At 47.9% G+C, this 15546-nt stretch overlaps 1 protein-coding gene across 2 annotated transcripts; it reads left to right on the forward strand.

Annotated features, from left to right (window-relative positions):
* Positions 1 to 478: 478 nt before the first annotated feature.
* Positions 479 to 11094, forward strand: MFAP5 (microfibril associated protein 5). Of its 2 annotated transcripts, XM_075509189.1 has the most exons (10): positions 479 to 727; positions 1083 to 1210; positions 1605 to 1667; positions 4427 to 4474; positions 5617 to 5652; positions 7321 to 7356; positions 8157 to 8192; positions 8959 to 9046; positions 9481 to 9554; positions 10154 to 11094. In XM_075509189.1, exons 3-10 carry the CDS (start codon positions 1607 to 1609, stop codon positions 10273 to 10275), a joined length of 501 nt encoding a protein of 166 aa, XP_075365304.1. In that variant the 5' UTR covers positions 479 to 727; positions 1083 to 1210; positions 1605 to 1606; the 3' UTR covers positions 10276 to 11094. The 2 variants fall into 2 exon arrangements, with proteins under 2 accessions (XP_075365304.1, XP_075365297.1); XM_075509182.1 differs by having other exon boundaries at positions 479 to 1210.
* Positions 11095 to 15546: the final 4452 nt, after the last annotated feature.

Here is a 15546-nt window from a genome sequence, read left to right on the forward strand (position 1 = left end):
CGTGCTTGGAGGCAAAGCAGCCCAAGGGAGTCTGAAGGATGGCACAGCGAGGGGCAGATCTCATTCTTCCTCTTCCTTTCTCAGTTTACGTCTCTCCCATTTTCCTACTTTTTAACTTTTTTTCCCTTCTTCTTCCTTTTGCAAACGTTTTCCCTATTCCCCACCTTTCTCAGACTGCCCAGAACGGCCACGGCCGTTCTCTGCCCCCCCTGCACACGAGCCCGGGTCCTGGGGGGACCCCCATCCCCGTCTCCATCTCCATCTTCGTCATCTCCATCATCTCCATCCCGCCGTGAGGCGCCGGTCCCCGCCCCGGCGCGGGGCAGCGGGGTGATGTCATCACTGTCGCTGCCAGCTGATTGGCTGCCTGCCAGCCCGCCATCTGCCCGCGGCCGGCAGGGCGCCGGTCCTGCCCGTCCCCGCTGCCCGTCCCCGCTGCCCGTCCCCGTCCCGCTGCCCGGTCCCGCTGCCCGTCCCGCTGCCCGCGCTCGGCTCCTGCAGCAGGCCGGGCCGCCTGCACCCCCGCCCGGCCGGAGCGCCACGCCCGGCGCGGAGAGACCCCGCGATCGTGGCGGCTGGCGGAGCATCGCTTGCAGGGCGTGCCGGGTGGGCCGTGTGTCGGGAGCGTGGCATGCGCGGGAGTACCGTGGCAAGCCGAGCGTGTACTTTAGGCAAAGAGGGATGCGGGCTCTGCAGTGTCCGTGTGCGGGAGACAGGCAGGAAAACAGTAAGAAAAGAGGACCGAAGGGCTGGGGTGGAAAGAGGCAGCAGCCGAGTGGGGAAACAGGGCGAGATGTAAGAAGGAGAAGAGGGACTGCGTAGGAGGGCAAAACGAAACGGGACACAAACGTGTAACATAGAGACAAGAATCCGTCCCTGGTGCCGGACCGTCCTGGGGGAATGGGAGGAGCGGGCTCCCTTCGGAGGATAATAAACTCTGGAATGCGGGTGTGGGCTGCTGCTCCTCGCTCCCCCCTCATTCCAGATGCATGATGACACCACGTCCCACCATCTCGCTGGCTTCTCCTTTTTCTTTCTTTCTTTTTTTTTTTTCTTCTTTTCCCCAAAATCGTATTTTGAAGACAACCAAAAGTAGAACGTGTTCTGGGTGTGGCTGCATGTGATTTACCCAATAGCCAAAGTGGGGGGGACCGCTGAAGGGGAAAGACAGAGCGTCTGCTGCTGAAGGGAACGGAGACCGAGGGCTGCAGTAAGTGATGGGGACCCTATCTATTCTCTCAGTGCTCCTCAAGATAATTTAAAAGTAGATGAGAGTGGTGGGAGATAACAAGGGGAAACTTTTCTTTGCATACTGGGGGTGTGTGTGGAGGGGGGCTTAGCCACCTGGATGAGAAAAGAGATGGAGACTGGAGAAAGGAGGCGGATGGAGAGAGAAAGAAAGCAGATGGAGTTACATGTTCAGTCCAAAATGTTTCAGAAACACCTGGAAAACTGGCCAGATTAGGAGGGAGACAGGTGGGAGGGAGGCTGGGAAGACCAAATGGTCTTGAGAGGGAAATGGAGGCAGGAAGCAAAGAGTTTCTGTGCTATAGGGCAGGGTATCCCTGTTCCTGCCTCTGACTCCTCTCTCCTCCACTCCACAGGGATGAAGACCTCTGGAGCCTGTATACTGTTGTGTCTCTTAGCACTCTCCTTGTCCCCAGCTGGTGAGTCCTTACGCCAGGGGGAGGATTTCTTCTCCACCCCGGCCCCACAGAGTTTCCTACGCAGGCTAGTGTGCAATGACCTAAGGAGAAAAACGGAGACATGTAGATGGACAGTGAAAGGGGAAGGACTGAACAGGAAAGGCATGGTGGATATAGGGTTGTAAGGAAAAATTTAGGAACTGGGGACTGGTTCCCATATGTGTACACTCTCCAGTAAGTACTGGGAGTTGCAAGAAACAGAGGTCCGCAGCCTCCCCTGCACGGATGTTTAGGTAAGCAAAACAGCTAGGTTGAGTTGAGAAAGAGGGTTATCTGTGCTTTGTGCTTACTACAGACTGCTGTACCACCTGTGTTTGCATCATCTGCAGAGCATTTCCCAGTGCTCCACAAAACTTCTGTCATAGTTGTGAAACATTTGCTGTCACTAGCGGTTCCTGCTGGAATGGCCCCATTCCAGGCCACTCGGCTGCCAGGAGGTTTTGTGGGTTTTTGTATAGCTGTTTTGAGAAACCTAACCTCCATAGTTCAAACCACTCTCTGCTTTTGTGGTGGTTGTTGTTGTTGTTATTCTGCTTTGTTGCTCCACTTCTTTGTCTGCTTGGAGTTACTTTGGCAAAAATTTGTGTGGGATCCAATTTGTTAAAAAAAAAAAAAAAACCACAACCCAAAACATAGGGCAGCATCAGACATTATAGTCAGAAGACTCAGGACAGACAGCAAAAGATTAATTCCAGTGAATGCAAAAAGCTTCACCCAGGAAAGACTGTATGTAGGAGACAGATGACTGCACTTATCACATTCAAATCAGGTCACTCCAATCTACCCTCTCTGGTCCTCCCGTCACGCTGAAGCCTGATTCTGCTCCCAATAGGACTTTTTCCTGTAAAGGTGCACAGTACAGGATGTCATGTTTGTGACTGTGAAGCAGGGAGGTGAGCCATCCAAGAGATGAGCTTGTAGGTGGCCTACAAAGTTAGAGGCAGAAAAAAAAGGTTGTGGTTTTTATGATGCATGAAGGAGGCCTGAAAGGAATATTTCTTACTTTTGTGTATTTTGGTTTAGCATCTCCGGGTTTTTTTGGTTTAACTTGGAAAACAACAGGAATCACTAGCTGGTCTCTCATTGTCTTTTTCGGTTTTGAGTGGACTACAGATTTGGTGAATTAGGGTTGCAGTTTTCTCAGACCTCAAGGATGAATTTATTGCAACTTGAACAATAAAGTCCAATCATTTATAAAGCATATGAATTGGGTACCATAGCAAATATAAATTGAAGTGATTGAAAATCTGATAATAAAGTCACCTGTTTTGTCTCCTCTCCTCATTTACAGAGGTTTCACTTCACTTGTGTCCTGTTGTTTTAGAATTGGACCAGTTTTCTAGTTATCTCCTAGGAAGGAAGAAGAAAAAAAAAAAGCTAGTAGGAGCTGACTGTTCAATGTTAGAAAAAAGGAGGGGAGCCTCCCCTTTTTTTCCATATGACTCTTGTTTCAAGTCTGGCACCACTGGCCCCTGCAACAGTTTCAGAATTTGTGTCCTTCCTTTTGTATCAGAAACAAATGAGAAAGTGTTCAATATAATTTTTCTCCTCTACTTGTTACCATTAAAAGATTAGCCAGTGCAGGGAAAGTTTTGGGCTGCACTACATTGTGCACTTAAGTCCTTATACATGTCTGGCTTTCCCTGGGTCAGTCACCAGCAGCTGAGCCCTTGCTGGCAGCTGGGTGGGGAAGGGAATAGCAGGGTCCAGCGACTCCTGTAATGCTGCAGAGCAGGATTATATAGGAGTCCCAAGAGTCCCTCTGCAGCCTGCAAGTAACTGCTCTTGGAATGAGGAAGAACTAAGACTAAAGCTCTAGACCTGATAGTTTTTAGCCATGCAGTGCTAGAAAGCTAAAGGCTGAGTTCATAAGACGTAGCAGGGTGTACTGTTTTTTGGGCTGGTCCTGCACACATCCCTGCAGTGCCCCAGATCACTGGGTTTTTCCTGCCAACTCCTTCCTTCTTCCCACCCCAGTTATGCAGACGTTTCCCTCCTCTGTGGCTAGCAGGAAATATTTTCCTATTCCTGGCTGCTGTAGGAAGCAGCTCTCTCACCCTTTATATTTGGACAAATGAACAGTCTAGCTCAGTTTCAATTTCTCCTCTTCCACACAGCATGCACAGCCAAGCCTTCATCATTCTCCCTCTCCAGTGTGCACAGGGGCTGAGAGCAGAAAGATCTTCTGCTCTGTGCTCCATACCCAGGCAGGATGATGGACCAGATAATTATTTGCCTAAGGAGCTACAATACCTGCAGTCTGTTTCTTACTGTGCCAATGACTCAGTCTGTGACCCCAAGCAAATAATTTGCATGACTCGGTTTCCTCTTTTATAAAATGGAGATAGGGATTTTGACCAACCTGCAGAGCAGGGAGGCAACATGCAATTTGTTTTCACAATGCATCAAATAGGGTTTCAGAAATGCAAAGTCGAGCAGTGGATCTAGAGGTATTTACTATCTTGTCCCTGTGCCTAGCCTTTAACCCTGGTGGAAGCAGCAGGGATAAGATCAGGACCTGCTGTATCCACAAGTCTTTGAAGAACAAACCCGGCCAACAGTGCAGGCTGGGGCAGAGAGGAGATAATTTCTGCCTTCAGCAGAGGGCAGTGGTGTCTCCTGGACAGATAAACATCTCAAAAAAAATGTCACAAATCCTGCAGACTATGGAAATCCCTCTCTCTGTCCTTTCTTCACTCCCCTCTCTTCTTCTCTTGCAGACTGGTTTCCATGGGTGGTCAATGGGCAAGAACTGGAAAGTGCAACTGGTAAGTATTACAGGCATGTTATGTGCTAAAGACTGCTCATGTGACCCACTTGTCCTGTGTAGTTACAGCCTGTTTAATTTTAAATGCTGTTCTTTGTTTCCTTGCCTCTGACATTGTGAGCTTGCCTTTCAGTGAAGATTAAACAAGCCCTCCAAGACAACCTGCTAAGTGTTGTGTGTTCTTTACAAATAATTCACTAGCGTTGGGGTCCTGAACACTTAGCTGAAGGGCATGAAGTTATGTTCACAGTCGACGGTTGTGGGAGATCCATGAGAGCTGATAACTCTTCAGCCATGAGATGCTTGGGAAAAATCCCAAGAAAAAGGGTGCACAAGTGGCATGGTGCTTTAGCAGTGAGGCCACTGAGAAAGGATATTGAGTGGTCTTCATACTGGCTGTGTTGTTGGGGGTGAATTGCTTTATCCCTCTGGACCTTTTTCCGTTTCTGTGACATTATAAGATAAAATGAACATTTGTTTGCATCATGCTTCAGCACGCAGAAGAACTTCAAGGGCCTGCCTTTTCTTCAAACTTAAACCCCTGGCTAAGCCATCATCAGACATCTCCCAGATACGATCTTGTCATGTGCAATACCTGGGGCTTCCCAGAAAACTATTCAGAAGCCAATCCAAAATTTGTCCACTGAGCTTCCCTTTCTTTCACACTTTATCCCTCCATCACACCTACCCCAGCTTTGCTATCAGTTGCCTTTCAAAGAAACTCATCTGCTGATGAATTTCTGCAGTCAAGGTTCTGGAGTTGCCTCCCTCCTCTGCAGTGGGTGCCTCAGCTGTCTGTCCTATTGCTGCGGGAGCCATCAGCGCCTTCATTTCAGACGTCTGTCTTTCCCATCGAGATGCCCACAGTGGCCATATCTGAGAAGTCAGAATATGAATCCAGAGTTCAGTAAGGGTTGATGCAACATGTGCACTAAGATATCCAGTCCTAGGCCAGTCACTGAAAAGGGGGATGGATATGGGTGGGATGGGGGTACTGTGTTTGTTTACGTATTTACTGGATTGGATCCCACTGTCTCATGAGCCTACCATGGCGGCCAAGGTAATTCAAGCTAGCTACGGCTAGCTATGTAAGGAACCACAAAGTAAAGACAAGCTCTCTCAAGGACGTTCTCTCTTTTCCAGGTGAAGTTAGCACCGACTCTCTTATCAGCACCTCCGGTAAGCTCCTGTCTCTTGGCAACTTCAGGCTTCTTTTCCCCTTTTCACGTTTACTCCTGACTACGTAGCCCCAGAAATCACCCATTATGCTCAGAACTCCTCTTCCCCACTTTTGACATCTAGCAGTGCTCTTCCAGTGTTTATGGCTATCTGGGAGTCTTTTCTGTGCTCTGTGCAGGGAGCTGAATTTGGGGTGGCTTAATGGCCTGTTCTCTGGGGAAATGCCAATGTCACCTGGTGTACCAGGGCTCTCTGAAGCTGTTTGCACTGCAGGAAGCCACGAAGTCTGAAGCTTACGCAGCCTGGGCTTCCAGAGAAGGTTGCAGGAAGGAAGAGACTAAATTATGAGGGAGAGAAATTGGTCAGGTTCACTGGGCAGTACTGGGACACAGGTTGTGTCTGTGTCTGCTGACAGCTAGTGGCCATGCTTGAGTGCTCAGGAGACAGAGGTGGCAAAAAACCCAAAAGACAGTAATAAAGCAAACTCTGAGCAGTGGTAGGATGGGGAGGTGGAAATATTGTTCTTTTAGTACTGTCTTCCCTGCCCTGCCTGTAGCTATGTCACTGGGGGGCAGCAAAATGCATGTGAAGGATGGGGTAGATGAAGGACACTTGAAGATGAGCACTTGTGGCATGCAATGTGCCTCTTTAGAGAGCCAAGCCTTGCTGTGGAGTTAGCCCCAGGGGAAGGACACAGAGATGATGGGAGTGTAGGCATTTACAACACAGGCTAATCCTGCTGGATTAGCAGGGAATGGGGAATGGAGGAGACGGCCAGAGGCTCAAGAAGGAGCCTCCCCACTTTTTCTGTATGAGTCCTGTTTCGAATCCGGCACCACTGGCCCCGGCGATGGTTTCTCTCTCTGCTGGGGCAGTCTCTCAAACACATCCTTCTGAGATGGGGGGGGACCAGGCAGGGCAGGGAGATGGAGAGCACAGGGAGATGGATCTGGTCGATGATATGGTTCAAAAGACAGAGGCAGCAGCACTTGGCTGTTGCTGGGAAGAGCGCTGTGTGTGTAGGAGAGCTCCTCTGAGAGTAGTGTGCCGTTCTCCAGGACAGCAGTTCCATGGTCACTCCTCTGCCCTGTGACTCTGCTTATGAGCTGGCTAGAGTATTGTGGGTCAGGCTGACCAGCTGTCATGGTACAGCACTGGAGGGGAAAGTGGAAGCACAATATTGTATACACAAGGTGCATGATCTTCCTGGTGGGGTTGGGAGGTGAAAGCAACCTGTGTCAGTCTTGTGTTCGGTGTCTGAGACCTGACAGTCTGTAGGAGGGTAAAGACCTGATGTCCAGACCAAACTGGCAGTGGCTAACCTACATCTAAACCTGAAAAGACGCAATATGAAGCCTTTACAGCAGGCGTTGGCTTCAAAATGGTTATTGTTGAGGGATCAAGAAGAAACTCTTCACAAAGGATGTGCCATGGGACCCATCTCTGCTCTACAGCATCCCGTCAGCTCTAGGGCACCCAGCATATTCGCAGGGAAAGCCTGCAGTTACTCTGACAAGTCAGATAACAACATCACGGTCAGCGTTGTCTATGAACCAGATGTGGGATGGCTACTGGTCAGGAGTGGTGAGCCATCGGCAGAACTGTGGGAGGGGGAAAGAGGCGGAGAGCTCAAATTAAGATCTTTCAGAACATCTTCTCTTTTTCCAGTTGCAGCTGTCACACCACCTGTGCTTCTTAGTCCTGGTGAGTTTATTCTCAGTTCACAGACAAATGTTGTGGACTCCCCTTCCCTCTCCTTGCCCAGCCCCTTGCACACCCAGAATCCTGCCTTCCCTGACTGGCCCTAACCGCAGCCCCAATGCCCAAAAGACTCCTTCTCTCTGCACCCATCGCTTTTGTCTATGCTTCTGGCTGACGGTATGGCACGTGAACAGGAGAAGTAGAAGTCCTCTATAACTTGATGAAAACCTGTGCCTGGCAGTCAGTCCTCTGAGTTCCTTTCCAGTTTTGTCACTGGGTAAACAATAAAATGTACTGGTTTACTGTGGTACAGGTGGGTTGCTTTATCAGAGGGAACAGCAAACCAACCTCCTTTTGATCCCTTGTCATGGTCATTAAAGAACCAGCAGTCTGGGGATGCTGGTTCTTAAAGGAGTCATTGTTCCTTAGTAAGAGGTGGTCACAGGCTCCTTCGCTTCTTGCCTAGATGGACAGCAATCACAGCAACTAAATACATTTACCCAACCTTTTGAATTATAAGTCAAGATGCCCTTACAGTGTAATTTTGAACAGTAGTGGTAATTTTGTATGATAAAGCTTGGACAGATTTTTAGCATTGTTGGTTGGGTAGCTGGCACTAGATTCACATTGGATTTGTACCTTCTCTTATGGTTTCATGTCAGTAACAACGAAATCTTTTTCCACATTAGAAGTTACAATGGAGGGCTCTTGAAAGAGCTTTCCAGTTACTTGTTTTGAGTAAGTTGATGTCTAGGAAGGAATCATGGTAAATCACACTAGCTTTGCTACCCTCTGTCTTCCAGTTCAGTCTGACAGTGAAACTACAACGGCTTCATCAGGTACGTTTAAGTTTGCTGCCTGCACCCCCTCCCAGACCCACTTTCACCCACCCTGTTACCTCTCCAGGCAGGTGCTGGCTGAGCACTGAGCTTTGTCTCCTGGAAAATTCCCTTCACCTTGTTTCTTGAGTTAGAAGTACTGGAGAATGATGGTAGTAGAAGCTGAAGTCTTCCCCTGGGTGGCTTGCCCGGGAGGGGAGGAACTGGCAGATCACCAGACCAGATACGCTGGGTCAATATTCTGTCATTGCCAGTGGCCAAGACCTGGCATTTCAGAAGGAAATGCAAGAAAACCCACATAGTTAGCTATGGGGTTGATTGTCCAGAAAAGAAAGGAACCAGATTTGTGTCCTGAAGTGTGAGATTGCAGATCTGTTAGAAACACGTCTTAAACATGCAACTACAGTTTACATTTTGTTTATTTGTGTCTGTCCCCTTTACAGCATGTACCTTCTGTATTGAGGATTCCCAGTGGGCTCGTTTTGCATTTCATTCAACTTTCCCTTACTTTTGTCTTATGAGGCAAGGGGATCAGAAATGTCTGCCTTATTTTCCTCTTCTCTAAACCATCGCCATCTCTCACAAGAGCGTGGAAAATAGAAGCTAGGGGCCTTCCCTAGAAGCCTGGAGTCCCTAATACCTAGTACATCACTAGTACCCAGTGCACCATCACTAGTACCTCGTGATGAAGTTGTATGTGTGCCAGAATGAGTGCACCTGCCAATGATGCAGGATTGCACCTCTGTGTGTGTGTGTGTGTTTCCAGATTGTCGTGAAGAAAAGTTCCCTTGCACACGCCTGTACTCTGTTCACAAACCAGTAAAGCAGTGTATCAGCTACCTCTGTGTTACAAGGTAAGAAACCAGCAGTCCTTAAGAAAAGCCCTAAAAACTCTCTAGAAACGGCATGTGCAGTTCAGCAATTGTTTCCTTTGAAGACTAGAGGTTCCCTCAGGGAACCAGTTGGTGAGAAGAATTGTATCCTCAGAGTGTCCTTTTAGGGTGATTAATTAAAACAGCACAATAACTATTGTCTGTGCAGCACTAAGGAGCCATAATGTGCCCTATATTGTAATCCCTATTTAAGGTATTTGGTAATTTCATGAAGTCTTGACAAAGATTACTTTCCTCTTGACAACAGCCTTATTCTAGACTAACTAATCCTAAAAATTTAGGATTTGCCTCCTCATCAGTGAATATACATGTTTATTGCCTGTATCCTTTTTTTGTTTCTTTGGGTCCCTGTGCCTTTTGCTACTGTCCTTGGTGTGTTCCTGGTGATCCTTCAGTGTGCGTCGCATGTACATAATAAACAAGGAGGTGTGCTCTCGCATTGTCTGCAAGGAGAATGAGGTCATGCAAGGTGAGTGGCAGGACAAGCTAGCCTAGAAGAATAGCTGCAGCCATCTGATAGAGTCTCCAAGCTAACTAATTACCCAACCCCAATCCATATGTAGTAGTTTCCCTGGACTTGGTTTGGGGGAGCTCTAATGCAATGCAGCCTTGCATCCAGTACGCATGCCATGAAAAGTAGATATCGTACTACACTGGGACATAGATATCATACTACCAAGAAGTATGAGAGCTCTGCCTTCTTCGGTCTTGATCACGCTCTACTAGCCCCAGACACACCCTTACTCAAAGTTGCATTCCTTTGAGGTTAAAGAGTAACTCTCAGTATTTCTATTCATGAATAGAAACAGGATCCAGTCTAGATTTCTTATGCAGTCTTTGTTGCAGCAAAATATGAGTGATTTTAATATGTATTGTCATGAATAAAGCCAGAAGGAAATGAATAAAAGCCTAAGGACTTGTTCACTTCCCTCATGTATATGAGGATTCAGCAGTTCCAACAGTTTCTGTAGATGCAGTGAAGGATGTACCTCTAACTATGCTGGTGGTGAAGAATTTGAAGGAAGCTTTGATTATCTGTCAACCTGTGTGTGTCTGCTATGTCTTCAGATGAGATCTGTCGCCAGCTGGCTGGCCTTCCTTCTCGACGTCTCCGCCGATCTGGGCAACCCCTGCATCTCCCTTGCAGACAGCTCCTGGAGCAGCAGCGCAGGATGCCTGATGCTCTGTGAGCTACCAACAGTAGGAGAGAAAAAGGAAAGGAGAGAAGAGAAATCATCATCCACTACCTACAACCCAAGACAAGTCCTTCTCGTTTGTGATTTCCTCACCATTTCCTTGCTTCTCTGCCTTCCCCCACATCCTCTTCTTCAGGTGCTGCAGTACACAGAGTCCCCTCTCTGCTAGTCTGTCATGGTGGCTGTTGTCATCTTCTAAATCTGTTGCTGAGGATGTGGGATGCTCCCCTCTTTTCTCTCAAAGTCTGTTTGACAGGCCATGAACTGCTCATTTCCCAGAGGTCCTTATAAATGTGCTGCATCTTCTCTTGCTTTGCCCCTGCAGAGAGACATACATGGGGACAAGATGTAGTCCTCTCCAATGGTACAGATGCCCTAAGCTGCATCTCATGTGGAGGAGTGCAAACCTTTATGCCCTAGGATTCCTGGCCTGGGTTTCTTGCATAGCATCAGTGTGAGTTCGGATATGGTTAGTCAGCCTGAGCCTTTCCAGTCCGCCTGAGCCACTGAGTTTGCTGTGTGATAGCACAGCCTCCTCCTGTGTCTGCTGGCCTCAGAGAAGTGACAGAACTGGGAGATGAGCTGTCTTCAACCCAAGGCAAACCTCATTGTCCCTGTGTGGTGGCAGATCATTTATAACTACCTCTGGGAAGTTCTTTGTCTCAAGCCCATTGCCTCCCTCACACACAACTGCTACCAAAAGGAAGAATTCTGGGTTTAGTATGGCATTATATTTTTCTCAAGAAGATTACGTTGGAACAGAGTGCTGCCTCTTTCTCTTCCTCCTCTCCTCTCCTCTCCTCTCCTCTCCTCTCCTCTCCTCTCCTCTCCTCTCCTCTCCTCTCCTCTCCTCTCCTCTCCTCTCCTCTCCTCTCCTCTCCTCTCCTCTCCTCTCCTCTCCTCTCCTCTCCTCTCCTCTCCTCTCCTCTCCTCTCCTCTCCTCTCCTCTCCTCTCCTCTCCTCTCCTCTCCTCTCCTCTCCTCTCCTCTCCTCTCCTCTCCTCTTCTCTCCCCCCTTCTGTCCCTCCCTTCCTGTTGAAGAAATCTCTTGAAGCCCATTCCAGGCAAGTTCCAGGGAGCAGTAAGTATGGCTGCCTCCAATCCTAAGCACAAGAGAGCCCATGAAGAACCTGTGTGTCCTCGCAGTACTGGGAACTTGCAATGAATTAGCTTGTCCTGGTGACTCGTCTTGGTCTGGCTACCTCCACACTCTCCAGTTGCTGAGCCTGCTTCCAGTCTCTCCACTTGAGTTCCTACCTCCTGACCTGGGAGCTCCTGCACAAAGCAGAAAGGAGTCACAAATTGGAATGGGATGTGGGAGAAGAATCGTTATCTGGGATCCCTGGGTTTTCCTGCAGGTTCTCTGGATATCCTGACCTGCACAGAGCCAGGTGCTGGTCAGGAGGTAAATGCATCTGCAGGTATAAGCACTTATAGAGGTAGGCCAACCCGGGGAAAAGAATTCACTCTGGTAGCACTGGATGTCTGTGGTCTGCTCGAGAACTTTGTTTTCCAGATATATGGAGAACATTTCCAGGTATATGGGCACTTTTCACTATAAGACTGGGTAGGGTCAGTGGGGAAGAGCTGTGTGAAGTGTATTAATCACTCTATGTGACTCTTAGTGGCATGGTTCTGTGGGGCACCAGAGCTGAGCAGCTTAGCTCACTGCAGCAGAAGATCAGCAAGACCCTGTCTCTAGGATCTCTAAGCATTGCTCCCAACTAACAGAAAGCCAGTTTGCTAGAGTAGGCATTCACCCCTGTCACATAATATACTCTGCTGCTGAACTGAGTACCATTCAGCCTTGCAGGAGCACTGGTCTGCTGCACAGAGCCAGGGTCACACAATATAGAGGACAGCTTGCTGCAGAAAGGCAGGCTCTGCCTTTCTCTGAAAAAAAGAGCAAAACAATTAAGTTAAGACCCTCTCCCTGGCACTTGGATTTCTGCTGTATGCAGCAAGAAGCTGGTTACATTCTCTGTGTAGGGGAAGACACCCTGTGCAGATACAGGTTTCTTCTGTATAAGGTCATAATTGGCCATAGATGGGATAAATCTCTCTCTATTAATCCAGTATACAGGAGAAAGAATTCCAAGTTATGCGGTGACTGGAATTTCATCCTATATATAAGGTCATCGCACCCTTACACAGAGGATGATGCTCCTCTTGAGTACTCGAGGCTCATGAGACTAGGGATGGAGGAGGAATTTCTCTGTACTGAGAGTGTGCATGTTTCTGTAGAGAGGAGGGCACTGAGAGCTTGATCTCAAAGACGTTCAAGCCACTGGCAGTCACTGACTTCTATGCTGGGATACCTGTGGAATTTGCCTGTGTGGAGGAAGGTAGGATGGAGATGAAATGTTAGAGGGAGCTCTTGGAAATAGGACTAGGCCAAGTCTCCACTCTGTATTTAGAGTTGAATGTAAGCTGATATAGATATAGATATATAACTGTATAACATAGCTACTGTACAGTATATAGAAATTTAACATTCATGCAGTTTGAGGAATGGTTAGAAGCCTTTCTGTTGCTTGCTTTCAGCAGGGACAGGAAGAGGTGCTCCTCTCCAGGAGAACACTGTTTTAATGCTAGAGTCTATATAATGCACACAAAAATATTAAAAGAAAATTTATTTCCTGTTATTCTTGGCAACTCTCATGTGTTTGGGTTTATTTGTCTCTAGCTGTATTTCCTCCAGATTTGTGGGCAGACTTGACTCCAGCCCAAATCTGTCATTTGGACCTCTCTACTCCCTGCTAGCCCAGTCCTCTGCTGCCACCCTCCCTTCACTCCTGAATCACTCATGAATGACCTGCCTTCCTGGGAGGTCATTATTTTTTCTAGAGATACAGAAAATTATCTTCACCTTTTTTTTCCCATGGATAGCTGTGCTAGATTTTCCTGACAGTTGATAGCTGCTGAGCACAGGGATAATTCCTCCCAGCCCATGAGATTTGTGCTGAGAACACATCTTTTCACTGTGTGAGTGCCATGACTTACTGGTGGAGAATTACCGTTGCCAAGTAAAATGGTAAGATGGCTGAAATAAGAGAAGAGCTGTGATAAATCATTTCATAAGCAAAGAAGAATTTGTTCACTAAAGCCATTTAACTCAGTAATGGGAACAACTGAAAGACTACAGTAAAAATTACACATCTAGGTCAAAAGGATTAGGAAAATTTCTCTTTCATTGAATTTCGGACTTTTGCATAGGTTCATCAGGCACTGACTGTACATCATATTTTTGGTCAAAAAGATGGAGCGCTCAGAGCATGGGAGACTCTAGGCAGTGTCTTCATGTGCAAGCAGTCAAGTCTGCATTTAGATGGTATTTCTAGAACAAAAGTGGCTGTGGCCCAAATTACCCATTAAACTGCCTCTGACAGTGTCCCATAGTTCTTCAGAACTAAACCACACAATGCAGGTTATTGCACAACGCTATCCCCTAGAATCAATGCTCCTTCCTGGCTAACGCTGTGGTGTCCCCATCTCAGACTGTTCTAATGAAAACAGTCTCAGCCTGAGTGACTGTAGGTGTTGCTCCCATCCACACAGGCCTGACCCTGCCCTGGCTCACGAGCTCTTGGCCTTTGCAGTGTCCCTCTATCAGCATGTTCCACCGGCTGTGTGAGCACAGTACAACATACGCCATCGACTTGTTGTAAGTCAGTTTATTCTTCCTTTTCCTTACAGTAGTGGAGTCCGCAGGCAGGCTTCCCCATCTTCATTAGCACTTATCCCATACGCAGGTTTCTCTCCCCTGCCATTCCAACCTGAGTTGTCATGGTGCTGCGTTGCTGATCTCTGGATGTTGCCTTCTCTTGTAAGCTGGGGAAATGGTTTTAAATATAGCTCCAGCTAGGTCTGTTTCTCATGAAGTTGGACTAGCCACAAAGAAAGCTGCCAGAGTCCCATTTTAGAAGCATGATCTAGAGTTTGTGGCTGATTTTCATAAACTCTTCTGACCCGGAGCAGGAGTTAGATGGCCTGCAGTCACTTCCCACACAATGGTTGTTCTTTTTTGGTTGGTCATTTTGCTGTCACGGCTCCTGAGTACCGATCAGTGTTGCCAGTTTGAAGGCTGCTGTTTCAAGGCCAGTGCTCTGATGCCTGGTCCCCAGTTCGAAGCGGTACCTCACTTTGCTGGGCATATGGAGCTGGAGCTCCCCACAAGGGAAGCTGGCCACACTGAGGGCTTTCTGCTGCACTTGGAAAGCAAGGGTTGTTCCACCTTCCCATCTCTCCTTCTGCTCCTTGTTCTCTGCCTCTATTTTCCTCATCTCTTCTCTTTCTTCTCTCTTCATATGTTCATCTCAGAGCAAGAAACACGGTGAGGAGGACAGTGGGGCTGAAGTGGGGCAGCAGGAAGGTTGCTTGATGAGGTGACACATGGCATTGCCAAGTGGGGCTGGGGGCAGTGCTTGGCCCATGCCAGCTCTCCTTTTCTCTTGCCCTCCGGTTCTCACGCGCTGTGGCTCCCTCAGCTGCCAAGCTCAGGATTTTCTGAAGGGAAGGACATGCCAGTCAGAGCAGGGAGGGGAGAATGGTACCTCAGGTCAACTTTTGCACTGCGGGAACAGCAACCGTGTGTCTTGAGGTGGTGGCCCCTGGTTGCAGAAACAAGGCAAGGAGGAAAGGGAGTGCTGCAGGAAAGCACGGGGAGGCTGTTGCAAGCAGCTGCCATGTCACTTGGAAGCTCCATGTTGCCTGGATCTTGTCCATAAGAACCTGCAGCATGAACAAAATATGTTGTCATCAGGCCTCTCAGCTTGGAGGGACCCCTCAAGAGCATACTGCTGGCTGGGGTGTGAGCTTGTCCTTCACAGACGGAAGTGGTGCTTGCAACCCATCCAAAAAGAGCACCTCTATTACATAAAGAATAGCTGGGTTGAAACCAAAAGGGATTTTAGTTTAAAATAGAAAAAAAGTTTGTTGTTTGTTTTTTTTAAAAAAGATTTTAAAGGTGCATGAGCCCATAACATTTACTCCTGGACCACATGGTCTGACGTTTGACAGTGTACATTTGTCCAGTTGTGAACAGCCCCTTGACTGGGGCACAGAAAATATGAATTCTGTTTCTGGATCTCCTCTTCACCTCCTGCTCTCTGATCTTCAGCATATTGCTTCATTTCTCTCTGTTCCCTGCCATTCTTAGCCCCTGTAGTGTAGCAAGCTGGAATAAACTCCCACAAAATAGAGCACTGGATTTTAGTCCATTAAAAAAAAAAAACCCTATAAAAAAACATGTGTGAAACATCATGAA

The sequence above is a fragment of the Mycteria americana genome, chromosome 1 (assembly GCF_035582795.1).
Source record: "Mycteria americana isolate JAX WOST 10 ecotype Jacksonville Zoo and Gardens chromosome 1, USCA_MyAme_1.0, whole genome shotgun sequence".
Lineage (NCBI taxonomy): Eukaryota > Metazoa > Chordata > Aves > Ciconiiformes > Ciconiidae > Mycteria > Mycteria americana.

Excerpts from the sequence above, each read along its gene's own strand:
- MFAP5 (XM_075509182.1), top strand. The coding sequence starts at position 1,607 with ATGAAGACCTCTGGAGCCTGTATACTGTTGTGTCTCTTAGCACTCTCC. Across the intron at positions 1,668-4,426 it reads ACTCTCCTTGTCCCCAGCTG|ACTGGTTTCCATGGGTGGTC; the intron begins GTGAGTCCTTAC and ends CTTCTCTTGCAG. Across the intron at positions 8,193-8,958 it reads AACTACAACGGCTTCATCAG|ATTGTCGTGAAGAAAAGTTC; the intron begins GTACGTTTAAGT and ends GTGTGTTTCCAG.